The sequence below is a fragment of the Halichoerus grypus genome, chromosome 1, assembly GCF_964656455.1.
Source record: "Halichoerus grypus chromosome 1, mHalGry1.hap1.1, whole genome shotgun sequence".
In the NCBI taxonomy this organism is placed as follows: domain Eukaryota; kingdom Metazoa; phylum Chordata; class Mammalia; order Carnivora; family Phocidae; genus Halichoerus; species Halichoerus grypus.
In genome coordinates, this window is record NC_135712.1 from 25761888 (window position 1) to 25777152 (window position 15265).

General features: G+C 35.9%; 1 protein-coding gene across 5 annotated transcripts in view; it reads right to left on the reverse strand.

The window, feature by feature from the left end:
* Positions 1-681: 681 nt before the first annotated feature.
* Positions 682-15265, reverse strand: part of CHODL (chondrolectin) — a 175186-nt gene continuing 160602 nt past the window's right edge. For 2 of the 5 annotated variants that reach the window (XM_078057425.1, XM_036113977.2), the window contains 5 exons: positions 11144-11453; positions 10675-10832; positions 7035-7121; positions 5140-5242; positions 682-2106 (listed from right to left, as the gene is read on the reverse strand). In XM_078057425.1, coding sequence (XP_077913551.1) covers positions 2022-2106; positions 5140-5242; positions 7035-7121; positions 10675-10832; positions 11144-11409 — 699 coding nt within the window. In that variant the 5' untranslated portion in view covers positions 11410-11453 and the 3' untranslated portion in view covers positions 682-2021. Of the gene's footprint in view, positions 2107-3395; positions 3475-4809; positions 4897-5139; positions 5243-7034; positions 7122-10674; positions 10833-11143; positions 11454-15265 lie in introns of all 5 variants that reach the window. The other 3 variants (XR_013442136.1, XR_013442125.1, XM_078057390.1) reach the window with 3 other exon arrangements.

A 15265-nucleotide genomic window follows, 5' to 3' on the forward strand; every position in this document is an offset into this window, starting at 1 on the left:
ATTTCAATACACATATTAAAACTATGTTCTGAAAATACAAACACAACAGATTCACCAGGTACCATGTACTCCTTCTCATTTTCCAGAGGTCAGCTAAAAGTTTAAGGAACCCTAAGGACAGTCTCACCGTCACTGTCTAATAAGAGGGAAGTTGACTGAATGGGCCTGGATCAAGACAACAGGCGAAACCACGGCCCTCCCCCATCGCCTTGCCTCTCCCGCCATGCAGCTGTTGTGGTAGTCGTGGGGGCACAGACGATGGGGAAAGCACCGTCTCCCTTCCCTCAAGTCCTGACCGAAGGAAGGAACGCACGGTGGGGGCTTGGAGGGAAGAGGTAGATCCCAGCAGAGAAAGGGAGTGCTAAATGTGGGAGATTGGAGCTTAGAATGCAGCTGTCTGTTCTTTCCCTCAGTCTCTAAGCCACTGAAAGGGTGCCAACGCCCACTCATTTCTATTTGTCTCTAAGTTTTGCCAACCAACTTCGGTTGTGAATTGCCTTAATGAAAGCTCTTTCTTTTCCAACTTAAATGGTTTACCAGGGAAAAGATGAGGTTTAAAATGCTCCATAACCCCAACTTCCATTCATACCCTACCTCAACAGTCATCTGTCTTCCTCTTCATATACTGCCGCAAACATATCTATATTTCGTTCACTTAAAAGATTTAGACAATACCCATGGTCATTCTTCAGAAACAAGAACTTTTTATTTAGTTAAAAGGAACACAGGGACATTTGAAGACCAGATAGTTACAAGTCTCTTGAGAAGGAGCCACAAGCGTTGAAGAAACTAGAGAAGATAAGACAAGAGGAGCCACAGTTCACTCTCTCAGGCAAATCCTCAACACGAACACATGATCACTGATGCCCTCCAGCCCATGTTCACAGTAATTCAGTTTCTCTCCTTGGTGAAATATCCTTATGCTGTGCCTACCTCCACACTGATGGTGACCATGCACCTGGTCCCAACCGTGAGACCACTTTACCTGCTGATAGTGGCCGAACAGAGCTAGGGGAGAACCTTAGGCCTCCTCTGCAGCCATCTGCTTCCGGTGTTAATCCCCACCCCCAAACAACCATCTTTGTTTTGTGGGCAAGGGAGGGACTAAATTGATTCCAGAATCCTCAGAGAGCTACTTGTGGTTATATAGGCAACATGTGAAGACATATGATTTATATTGTGTATGCCGCTTTTGTTTTGTTCTAGACTGAGTGTAATATTGTTGATACAGCTATTAACAAAGTTATTATTACAAAATCTGTTGAATTTTAAACTAAAAATAACTGTAAGGCACATGTCTTGCACAATTGAAATTAGACAATTCTTGCCTCTAAGTAAAATATTTGAGTAAATTTACACCACGGTTAATGAAAAAGCTTCTTATTTCTGAAGAGATTTCCTAAACATTGTCTGACCCCAGAGCAGAGAAACTGAAAGAAGATGAACCATTTCTATAAAAGAAACTTCTTCTATGGTAATAGACCTACGTGTGTGTGGATTCAGTTGAAAACAGTGATACATTTCTTTAATCAAAACAACATGTATTGAAAAATGAAACACCATAAAAATAAATACTAGAACAGCCCATTTTTATCAAACACTTATGTAAAGGTAAAATACTTTTGCACACTGTAAATTTTAGTACAATTTACATTACATTAACTAGATTATAACTTATGAAAAGTGACAGAAACAAAAATAACTGCTTCTAACACATATACTTCTCTGATGTGTTGACAGCAATTTTATCAGCATGGTCCATTCCATTTACTTGAAGTTTGGGTGCATCCTTTAGCGAAATAAGCATGTCTCACTCCATTATTAGCACAGCGTATTTTGTAAATGAAATAATAGACATATAAAAACTATTTTAATATTTGCCTCAAGGGGGAGCTTACAGTTCATCTTGCAGATCCTTTGAGATTTCAAGCCATTCCAAGCTAATGTTCTGATGCCATTCCTGATGCAGATCCAGGATTAGAAAATCTTATTTTCTGTTCTGGAGCCAAGGCAGTGAATTATTATACTTCCATGCCACTTTCTTTTCTGGTGCTTTTTGAAATCCACAGTGTGGACTGGGTTGGGCTAGTTTTTGTTCTTCCTTTACTGAAAAACATAAGAAGAAGTAAGTTCAACGTCTGAGACTTTTTATTGAAATAGGCATGTTTTGGTCCAAATGGAGATATTTCAGACCCCTATTATAAAAGGGTCTTTCTTCTCTCACCAGCATATCTACAAAAAATTCTAGATTATTCCAGTATGTGAAGATGGTAAACAGGTCATGTGAAATGATAAAAAAAATTTAATTGATCTCTGTTTGACCCTTCTTAGTTTAGAATTCAGACACATTCAAACACACACACACAAATGTGTCTGACATAATACCAAAAAGTTTCATTATAATCACCCATAAATCTTCATTTTATTTGATCAGTGATTTTTGAAATTTTGCTTTTTGGATATTCTTCCATTCACATATGCTGTATTTGATGCTAAATCATCAAAATGGTGCTTTTGTCTTAAGTGTAAGGACCTTCCTAATCGCCCCCTCCCCTCGATTTTCCTGATCCCTGAAAGTTTGGTTTTCCTTCAATCTCTGCAACCAATGTAGTTCAAGGTAGATTCAGGCCTTGATGACTTAGTTCCTTGAGATCTGAGACTGAACTTCCCTCTTGTCAGATACAGAATCCAAGCCCACACTTCCAGCCCCCCATATAGGGCTGGCTGTCTTCTCACTCTCTTTCCATAAAATGGCCACTTCTCAGGCTCCTGCGTAAATGCCTGTTCCTGAGTTTATCTCCACAAATCGTCCTCTACCAGGCTACTCATCAAGATCTAGATTCCTGGGTCTCATTTCCTGAGAATGAACCCTCACCTGGATCACTTAACCACTTCTAGTTCCTGGACCTTGGGTCCTGCACTTCCTGCCTCCCACAGACAGTCCCCTCATGGGGATCTGCCCCACACCCCACAGGTAGCCCATTCCATCTACTCTCAGTTCACTAGAAGTGGCAGAACTCCTTCCAAAACAGAAAAGAACTCTTCCTAACAAGCCTGAGCAATACAATTCTATAATATTATTTAACTGACTTCAATTTAACTGTGGATTTCTTACTAATAAAATGTTATGCCTAAATTATATGTTTTGGAGATTTGCTTCCAAAAAAGTAAGACCAACACATCTTTATCTACGAAGTCATCTAACATGAATGAAAAATAAATCAAGTAAAGTTTAACAAGAAATTTTTTCAAATGGTAGATAAAAGGCGGTTAAGTTATTAATGTAACTTAAATTTCTGTGTAGCATTAGTATTTCATTTAAGAGTTACTACCAGTTAAGGAAACAAGTTATTATTTTGAACATGACATGGAATGATATAAACCATTATGTGTACCAGATTGGAATTTAAACTTTCTGCAAGGCACTCAGATGATAATGGAGTTGAGTCTTTGGTGAAGTTTCTCCTTGCTTTCCTGGAAGAAAGGAAAAGGGGATGATCTAAGAACGAATGAATTAAGCACTACAGCTAATTCCGGCATCTGGGGGTACTCAATTTTGGTTTATTTTCTCACTCTGAGATTTTCAAACAAGTGAAAACTCCTCAGATCTTCAAAGGTATAAAAACCTGGAAGACTTTCATATGAATAGAATCTCCACAATAATACACTATTTGGAAGAAGAAAAACAAACTTTAGAGAAACCTCAGTTACTGGAACTTTAGCAATTTTTATTTTAGAAATGACAATGTCTGCATAATATTTTTTAAATTGTTTTTTCAAGATGATTTGTTATTTACAGCTCTTCCTTAACAGTTTGCTGGATTAAGGGGAGATTTATATCACATCCTCTCTCTACTTCTCTGGTTTTCAAAATGACTAATCATCTTTCCATCTATAGTCTCAGGAATTAAGGGAAGAAACGAGATATTTACTCTCATCTTTTTTCTGTACAAAATATTACAAATAACTTTTAACTGTGTTTCCCAGATATATTGGAAAACCCAGAGGACACAAAATGTAGTATTAATTCACCAGGCTTTACTTATCATTATTCAAAATGTCTTATTTAAACAACCTGTACATCACACTTCGTGTCCTTTAAACAATTTATGTGAACCATTTAGAGTTTACATCTATTTAAAGGTTTTTTTTTCCCCTGGGGCTTTTTTTACTTAGTGGATCTTTATGGTTTATTTCAGAAACAGATGAAGATGAACTCAAATCAAAAGAGAAATATGACTTCATTTGCAGGTCCTTCCCTGATGAAGTCACTCAGTTTTTGTTTAAAATACTAAGAAAGGTCCCTGTTTGGGAACCAAAAAATAAAATAAAATAAAATAAAATAAAATAAAATAAAATACTGACAAAGATGGCTGGTTTATTCTAGCAAATATGCTCTCATTTAAACCCAACATCTTTTCCTTTTTCTTTTAATACATATTCGTATTTCATATATTAATTTTTTAATTGATAAACTGACACACATGAAAAAATTTCACCTTTAACTCAAGGATATGGTTAAATAGATATAAAAGAATACCCCCAAGAATCTTGCTATTAAGACATATCATTTTGAAGGAAGCTGCCTACTAAAAGTGACCTATTTTTACTATTGTACTTTATTTCCTATACTCAGAGATCCTTTGGAAATAAACAACAACCTATGGCTTAAAATTTTGAAAAGGTATTACAGAGTGTACCCAAGAATCAAGTCTTGCAAACAACTTGGGGTCAGGATTGGAAGGTTTAGCATTAATGCTTATACGTAGTAAGAGATAGTAAGGTAGAGTTGCGTATGAGTCAGCTTACAAGGATTCAAATTTCAGATCCACCACACACTCTAGCTATGAGACCCAAGGCAAACTGGGTAACCCATCTAGGCCACCATCTTCTCAACTGAAAAATATAAACAAAAGAGTACCTACTTCGTATGATTTGTGAATATTACATGAGAAAATTCATGAATCCTATAATCAAGGCCTATCTTATTAGATTGTATATAGTGGATTTGTACGGACAGATATGATAATCAGAACTTTCTTAAGGCAAATTAAAAATATAATTGTATATTTTTTAAACGAGTTCTGGAAAACCTATATAAAACTTTTCAAGTTGTCTCTACATATCTGAATTACTTACCTTTTATGCAGCATCTGGAAACAGCAGGTTCCAAAAGCGACCAGTATCAATAAAAGCAGTGGGATTGTTGGTATAACAACATAAATTAGATTGGGAATTATGCCTAAAAAAGCAAAACAGTCTTAGTATAAAAAGATGGCTGAGGCAGAATTCTAACACTAAAATTGTATAAACATTTTCCAAAACTTTAAGGTCAAATAGAATTATTATAAATAAATGAATTCTGAGAAAGTTTCTTCCCCAAATATTGAATAATCTAATGAAATAATATATTTGTTTGATAAAAATTAAAAACAAAAACTTACTTCACTGGTTGCCATGCTCCAATTCAATGTCCATATTTCTAAAACTATTATTAAATCTGCAATTTAGACAGGGGCTAGTTTTCATGACATATTAATAATCTTAGCTATCTCACTTCATTAATCCTTCTCAGTTATTACTTTGAGAAACAAGCACTGATTATTAAAATAATTGTTGATTTATTGGTTATATAATTATCCTAGCCAATAAGGTCAATTCCATGATGATATGCAAGACTCTCTGGGATTAAATCAAAATATTAAATATTAGTAAATATTAACTAATGATACAGTCATAACCCAGAGATGCAAGATTCCAGAAGCATAAAGACTTGATCTTAATTAAATTCTAAAATGAATCATTTTTTAATCCTGTTCCATCACACTTGATAACGTTAGGTATTCTTGATAAAATAAAAAACTGCCACACTTAAGCCCCATACAGATTAAAATCACCTTATCAAACATTTTTTTCAAGGTCATAAGAGGGAAAATATTCCTCATGTAATTATTTACTAGCATTTTTAATTAGATTTAGATGTTCTGACTGGTTTTAAAATCAGGCACCTGAAAAGTAAAAAGCACTAAGGTTTAATATCATGTCCATATAAGAAAAGCAAATTGAAAACTATGCATTTCTCTAGGAAATCAGAAGCTGTCAGCATTACCAATCTAGACAATTCTAGTCAAAGTGGACCAGACTTAGATCAAACTATCCATTTAACTGCACATCCTGTCCTTTGTTAACAAAAGATATATTAACTGAAGTCTAGTGATGGGGTATTTGGGGGGTAACTTGCTATGCTTTCACCTAATTTTGAGCCCCCAATACATGACTTCAAGGATTTTAAGGATTCAAGGAAATATTTTCATTCCTTTTCCAAATACCATCATGATCCCTTATATATAATAGTCAAGAAGAAGAGAAAGTATTTCCTACTCTTCCATGGATTTTGGATCACCTGTGGAAAGACCCTGAGACTTTGGGTCTTTGGCTCAATCTTCACAAAGTAACTAGGATAAATCAAGATTTCTGCCTGGTGGTCACAGGACCATGCTAAAAGAGCACCCAACTAATGCTAAGAGCAGCTTCTGATTGGGATTTACAATTCCAATCAGGGAATGTGCAATTTGCACTGGGAGTCCATTGTTTTCTTTGGCAGAGGGTGCTGTGCTAGGGACAGCTGGGTTGAAGGATACAAATCAGGCTTTTTCTTTTATACCCACCCCCACATCAGCCACTCCTTAAACATTTACCAGCACACCACTGTTGGTAAGCCACCGAATGTGCCAATTTACATCATAATGCCTATGTGTTATGTGGAAGGTTCTAGGGAATCCAGGTTTCCAGGTGGATTACTTAGTTTATTACTAGATATGTCTACTTGAAGTGAAAAGTTAGGAAGGAAACAAAATAGATTCTTCTGTTCAAAAACTAGCTTAGCATTATTAGTTCAAAAGTAAATTTCCATAGGCCAAATTCAGTGCACCATATCATCGAGCAACATGAAAAGTTAGGGCCAGCATGAAGGAGAGTTTAAAATTACAGATTCTGCTCTTGATAGAGGGGTTAAAAACATGTGAATTCATTACCTGCTTCAGTAACAACCACATTTTGATGGGTGTCTCCTGGTTGATTTGTAAAATAAGTCTTTTCTACAGGAGAAGTTGGGTTAATCTCTGTAAATAATAGGTACAGGCATCATACATAATGATAAAAAAGAGAAATACAAATGTAGATGAAAATAAAACTTTATAATAAAACAATGTGATCACCAGAGTTTTGATTTCTGAATAATTTACAGATAAAAATTATATCTTGAATTTATATTTATATGAAATTTTTCAACTGTGAAGTCATCATTTAATTATCTTTGAATAAAGTATCCACTTGGTGAATCTATTTTTTATTTTTGTTTTTTTTCATTTGGTAAAACTTTACAACTCGGATCTCCTTGGTGAACCCTTGCAACCCCAAAACTGCATTTAGTAATCAGTGGCGTGTCTATACTGATGACAGCTTGGTACCAGCAATAATGACCAAACAGGTAGAAAGCAAGGCAAAGAGAAGCAGGAATTAGGATTATAACAATGTGAGACACTAAGTGCAATTCAAAGACAAGCATAGATGACTTCTTCATTAATATCAGTATAATATTTAGGTTTCTCCTTGCAGTAATAATCATCAGATGACTACACATGGATTGCATTTGGAATGGATGATTCAAGTAACAACGTTCTAAAGCCCGTTTCTGTCCTAGAAGAACAATGCCATACTTAAATGTGCTTTCCAGGAGTGTCTATTTCTTTAAAAAAAATAATAAAAAATTAAGGCTTGCAAGTCTTTTCTTTCCTTGGTTTTATGAGACAAGATCTCTTCAATGGTTATACAATTTAACAATGTCAAAATTTCTTACCATGATCTGGTATTGCTGTGCTGCCTATTTTTTCCCCTAGGGCACTATTTGGTAAATTAATAGTTCACTGAAAGTAAATTGAATCAATAAGAAAAAAACTTGTAACTTGTCTTCATTTTTTTCAAAAATATAATTCTCTGTTTATGTTTGTCAATTGATGGAAGAGAAAAAAACACATGCAGATTTTACATTAGTTTAGCATGCTAAATCATTTTTAATACTATGTTGGCTGCTCTAATATGGCCACGTAGTCTTTCTTTATTGGAGCTTTATCATAGGCTGTCCTGTAATAATATTTATTATTCTTCTAAACATATTTCACCCTAACACTTCAATAGCCTCCTGTTGGTTTTAGATACAGTCCTACCCTACACTCATTTTTCTACAGAACTCAGGCACTCTATGCTGCTTGCTGCACAAATATGACAGATATTATGCAATTTATCAACATAGAATTGGTTGTTTTAAAACAATAATCTTAATAATCTTTAAATTGATATAATTTCTGATTAACAACATTTTAGAAACTTAACCCATATACACTATTTTTAATGTCTAAGAACAAGAGCGCATAATGCAATTTTAATAAGTACAAAAATGAGATTCAGAAGTATCCCCATAAAAATGTCTTAGGATAACACTGATAGACACAAAGAATAGATAAGTGACTCACGGGGCAATAACCAAAAATGGAGAAGAGAGTGAGAAAACCAATTAGTGAGTTATTCAGTTTCTTCATAACTATGTTAATTGTTTACCACTTCAGATATCATTAGTCATATTATTAGATGGTATGTAGGGGGCAGAAAGAGGAGACTAAGTTCAAACCACACAGCACTTCTGGTAGTTGGAGAATAAAGTTCAAAATAATTGGTGTTCTAATTCATAAATTTTAATAAATCCCATGGCTTACTCCTCCAACCCCCTCACCACCAAAAACTAATTCTCAACTAAAAGAGCACTGACTAAATAAGCAAGAAATTTAATCAAACCAGCATCCTCCATAAATAAAACACTAAGCTCAAGGAAGGTTAACAGATAGAAAATAAATATTTAAATTAAAATAAAGAAATAAATATTTAGAATATTTAGAATATCAGAATAAAGAAAAAAATAAAATAAATATTTAAATTAAAATAAAGACTAAAAATTCTAACTACATTAATAAGATCATAAATGTAGCTATATATTTATAACTATAAAACTGTACATGTGCATCAAAAACAAAAAATACATAAAGGAATCTTATTCACAATGTATAGATTATTTGAAGATTTAGGCAAAATATAGAAGATAAAGAAAAAATAATTCTTTATCTTAAATGCTCTTCCATGAATAATATGAACCCAGATTACCTACACAAAACAAGTAAAGAAGATTCTGGGCTTGACAGTGTCCTGAATAATTTGGTAAGTAGCAATTCAAAATAAAAATAAAATAAACAAATGTATGAAGGGCCAAATAGTTTACCTAAAAGCACAAAGAAAGGAGAAAGAAATATTAAGAATACTCTATAACATACTTTGTTTCATTCAATAGTTTCAAGTACATAGTATCACCGATTGAAAATATCAGAGGATTTCAACTTTATATTTTTCCAAGAAAAAAAATAAAGACAAAGAACATAAGTGCCTAACAGATTTGGCTTTGCAAAGGCTTCTAAGAGGGTGATGATGGATTTAGGGCTTTAAAGAATAAACTCACCGGGGATACAGAAAGCTGGCTAATATACTGAAGAGCAGGATAAATATAAAAGAAGGGTAAATCTAATCCAAATAATCCCTTGTGCTTTAAGGTCTTACGAGAAAGGAATCATGTAATTTCAAGAGAATAATGGAAATAGCAGTACTTGATTATAATTGCCTTCCATGAACACATTATGAGGTCAAGTAGATAGCCCCTCAGAAGACTTAAAATGACATTTCCCAACACTGAGGAGGAGAAAAACATCAAAAAAAACTCTCAAAGCCTAAGTGTCCAGTTTGACTTTATTAGGTGATTAAAAAAATTAGTTTACATAATTTTGATTAGTCTCTACTTTTGGTCAAATATTAATTTAGTGGAACTGTCCTCTTCAAAGTGATTCAGATTTACTATGTCCACAGGAAACCCCACCAGTGTAGCTCAGGTCAATGCAATCTTCCCACGTTGCACATGGCAAGAAATTGGAGATTTCAAACAAAAGCTATCTAAGGGGGCAGATTCCAAAGAATGACAAAAAAGGAAGACCATGGCAAATGCCCCTACTTTTTTTCCACTGTGGCTCAGTGAGCTAGCATCAGTCTGACTTCCATTGAGGAGCACATGTGAAGCAGCAATGCCTACAAATGAGAAGCTAATGTTCCAGGAGGAAGTTGCTTTGTTCCCTTAAATGCATCGGATAATCATCCAACGATCTGTTGCTCACATGTGTAAATCTCTAGGTGCTTTGGTGACTTATACCTACTTCACACCCGTTACACTAAATATTTAAAATATTTTAAAATAGATATTTATTCTTTGTAAAAATCTGTTTGCAAAAACACAATTTGACCTTAACATTAGACATGTTATTTTCTCTTAAAGACACGTCTCCAGATGGGTTCTAGTTAACCCCTTCCGCTTAACTGATTGGGCAGTTTGCTCTATAACATAAAGTATATTTCAAGACACCGAGCACTATCACAAGCTGCAAATAAAGTCCAGGTTTCACAGCAGAGAAACACAGAGAAAAACAAAGAGCCATAGGCAGCGAAGCCTAAATAGAAATAGTGAAGATCAAAACTATTAAGCAAATATGCACAAAATCTGCTATACCTATTTATGGTATTTCCTACCTGGTTCGTACTTGCAGATGTAATTGTGCTTCATGTTGCACCTGTCATCGTTCCACTGGTAAAGGTAGGGACCCCCAAGGCCTGGGTTGGCCGTTGGTTGATGATACATCACAACACACTTTTCACTTCCGCAGGAAGGTTCATCGGTATACCAGTTTCTGTAAACAGAGCAACAGGAACACCTCCAAGTGATTTCACCCATTCTATTCTTTTCGTTTTGCTTTTTGTTTCAAGGTTTTATTTAAATTCCAGTTAGTGAACATAGAGTGTAATACCAGTTTCAGGAGTAGAATTTAGTGATTCATCCCTACCATATAACACCCAGTGCTCATGACAACAAGTGCCCTCCTTATTCCCCATCACCCACTTGGCCTCTTCTATTCTGACATCCTCTACAGGTGAACAGAAATCTCCCTTCTCCGTTTTGAGCACCCCAGAGAACATCCAACTCTGCAGGATCCCTACTCACCGGTACTGGGAACCGCTTCCATCAGACCACTGGTAGAGATCTGGGCAAGCACCAGATGTTTGCCCCTCTCCGTTTCGCCAAAGCCCTATCCAGAAATCACCATCAGAAATCCCCGTTCCTGGTTTTGTCAGGTTTTGCAACATACTTTCTATTAGCTTCTGTTCTGCTTCATTCTCCAGGCTGAGAAGGGCTCCCCCCTCGCTCTCACAAGCCAGGCGTGCCTCCTGAAAGCTCACTCGGCTGGACAGTTCATGGAAGTAGGCCATTTTGTAGCAGGGATGCTTGAGGTCAGCGAAACACACCTTTTGGCCTGAAAAAAAGATGCTATGCATTGATTATCTGCACTATATTCATAACGCTACTATGAATTAAGATTAAAGAACCAATCAATACAGGATATACTCTCCCAAGACTGATTCTTCCATTGAATCATTTCCTAAGGTTTATTTTTTAAATTATTACTTTCAATTTATAAAAGCAAATTGATTCCCTAGTAAACTTGTAATACAAACTTTGAAACACCGTACTTCAAGAAAATTTTTGTTAAGGGAACTCATGATTCTTCTGGCTTAGATACAAACTAATTACCACAGCAAATGAAAGTAGCTAGAGAAATTTCAGGTATATAGAGCAAAGAGAGCTAAAAGGTCAAAATTATGAAAGAAAAATAATTCATAAAATAATTTAATTTTTAAAAACAAGTAAAGTGAAAAAAAGCAATGCATAGAGGGTATCATGAAAAAGATATAAGGTGGCAAATTTAAGGTGTAAATATTCACTTTTATTGTATATACATGAAAGCAAATACATTAAAATTGGAAGTTAATAAAGCCCAGAATGAAGGTAATTCTAGTAATAACTTGTTAATAAAATACGGCATTAGAAGTGACAGGATAGATTTCTAGAGTACTCTAGAGTAATCTTTGAAAAAATTCTCATTGCCAATTCTCTGAATATTTTCTGGTTTTATAGGACATGCTGTGTGTGAGCTCCAGTTGTTCAACCAATGACTTCTCTGTTTTTACACAGACATCTCAAATGAGTTATAAACTCCAAATAAGGGATGCCTAGGTAAAGGCTCAGTTGGTTAAGCATCTGCCTTCGGCTCAGGTCATGATCCCAGGGTCCTGGGATCAAGTCCCACATCAAGCTCCTTGCCCAGTGGGGAGTCTGCTTCTCCCTCTGCCTGCCACTCCCCCTGCTTGTGCTCTCTCTCTCTCTGACAAATAAATAAACTCCAAATAAAATTTCCCAAATTTGAACTTAAGATTTTATCTATTTGAGAGAGAGAGAGAGAATGGGAGAAAGTGAGTGCACATGAACTGCGGGGGGCAGGAGGGATGGGGGGGCAGAGGGGGAGGGGAAGGGAGGAGGAGAAAGAATCTCAAGCAGACTCCAAAACCTATGTGTGGGGGTCATGCTGGATCTCACAACCCTGAGATCACAACCCCAGCAGAAACAAGAGTTGGATGTTCAACCGACTGAGCCACCCAGGCACCCCTGAACTAAGAATCAAATACTTAGATAAACAAAAAAGAAATGCATTTTAAATGTGAAACAAACACATAAGATAATGAAAGGAGCTATTAAAATCTCATCAATTGCTAATTGTTGTCAATCTCTGATAACTTGGATAGAGATCAGGGTAAACTGAAATTTGGCCAAACTTGTCTTTCAAAGACAGTTAAATCATTAGCTAAAAACAAATTAGGTGACATATATGAGAACAAATAATTTTTCAGCTTTAGAGTCTCCATTTATGTATTAAATGAAGCCATATTAAATAGAATGACTTCTTCAAATTTAACCTAAAAAATGCCCAATAAACTAGTTGAAATTATTTCTTTTATGAGTCTGAAAGTGGTAACACTGCATTTCTTTTCAACTTTCCCTAAATTAGAAGCACCTGTGTGGTTCAGTCGGGTGAGCATCTGACTCTTGATTTACTTCCGCCCCCTTATACCACCAGACAAGTATGCCAAATCATAGAGACGAGCTCCAGAACGCCATCCTGTTTTGTTTTGTTTTTCATTAGTTTCTTTGGTTCACTTCTGATCTCTGCTGTCAACTTTAAAAACTGCCATGCATCCCTCTCTGTCACTGTTTCTTATTCCCAACCTGCTGCCCACAGCCTCTATTACTTTCTTCGCCTTTTTCCGATTTCAGTTTAGATTTGACCTCAGAAAACAGACTACCAAGTATTTTATGTAAAATTAAGTCAAATTACTTCATGCTAAGAAATTAAGGCAGAGCTCTACTGCTTTCTTAAGATTTGTCTGCATGAACATTATTCTTGTTGGGACTGAAGGTTTTTTCAGCAGGTATTTAATTTTGTAGCTGATGGAGAAAATTTGTCAGTAGTGGAGGAAGGGGAGTGTTATTGTACTTAAACACTGGCTAAAAAATACAGCATTCAAGCTTTGTACTCTTAATTACAGTACATCACACTGAGTCAACATCAGTATCACATCCATTCTCCCCCAGAATCAGCAATTAATGACCTATGATGACACTCAGAGTCAGGAGGGTGCCAAAATCAGGAGGCCATTAACCTCACCACAGTGTTTGAGTGATAGGCATTCAATATCATGGCTCAAGCTGAGAACAGTCATCTAATAAAATAGTTGCAGCCATGCAAGCAAGCCAGCAAGTTGTCCTCTCTGTCTCATTAACTGTGATCTGGACCCAGGAGCAACACACTGAATAATATGAACAAATTAATGGACTGCCCCAACTAATTGTTAATGAAAAATAAAACGTTAGTATGAATGACCACAGGAAAATGGAATTAAAGAGACTTCAAGAGGACAAATCTGTCTGAAATAAATCATCCTTGAGAGATAATCATGGAAGTCCCAGTGGCTGATTCTAATACAATTATTTATTTTAATTTCTCCTACTTTATTATTAGATTTTGTGATGACTTCATTGTTTAAAATGGTTGTTCCTGATAATATTCTAAAAATGCCATTAAGCCCAGTGAGTTCTGTGCCTGCATTTTTAAAGCAAGCTATTTCCATTTACTTCTTCTACAGCCTTTACATATTTCTAAGTCTCAAAATATATCTCAACTGCATTCCTTTGAGTCTTCAACTTGCTCAATTTTTCACTCCAAGAACTCTCAGACTTGGATTTGACTCCAGCACTTCTGAAATATTAAACTTGTCCAACAAGATTGTTTTGCAAGATGTCAAAAGGGAGCCAAATTCTTTTAAAAATTAGCTAGAAACTTGAATGAGCAAAAATTATTTATGTACCAAGGCCAGCACTCATTCACAGGGTGCCTACATATGACTTAGATGTGAAAAGTCTCTGCTCATTCTCTTTGATGAGTTAAAAAATAAACACAACACAGATTTCTTTATGGTGAGGATACCGAATTGATGACAGGAATTAACTTATTTATAAAAATAAGATAGCATTTTGAATGAAATACTTAAGAGAACTTTAGTGTAATGTGGACATTCCTAACACCGCTATGTGAGTCTACAGAGAAATAATACTAATAAGAGAAAAACCTAAGGCAGGGATTCAATTTAAAGTAATTACTAATAGTGGGTGAGTCCTAGATACTAGCTAGCTGGCCGTGGCACTGTGACAGGCATTCCCCCTTGGCTGTGATGATGGAGTGGTCCAGGGTCATGGGTGAGGGGGTAGAGACCGGGGCGTCTGCAAAGCAGAGAGACTGTCAAAGAATCAGAATAGTGGCCAAATACCACCAGAACAGGTAGATATTCACTCCAAAGTATTTGCTGAATATCAGCTGTGTCCTCAGATTTTGACTGAAAAGTCACTAGCGGTTCAGATCTAGCAAGGCTGTTTTCCGAAAATTACAGATACGTGGCCCAGTTTTTATTACCATTCATATATAATCAGTTAAAGCTGACGCTGTGGGTTTCTTGACATCCACTTCTGTTTCACTACCAGCTACCGCCTTATTGTGCAAACATGGTCCAAGCCGTAGCAAAATCAAGCAAAAGGAGCTGCTGAACGCTCACCACCATTTCAGCTGATCGCATTTGGCCGAAATGGCAGGGGAACTCCAACAGCTGGGAAACAAATGTTGCCCTAATTCCCAGAAAAGTTCCATTAATACAGATCTGGAAGCCACTTTTCCCACTT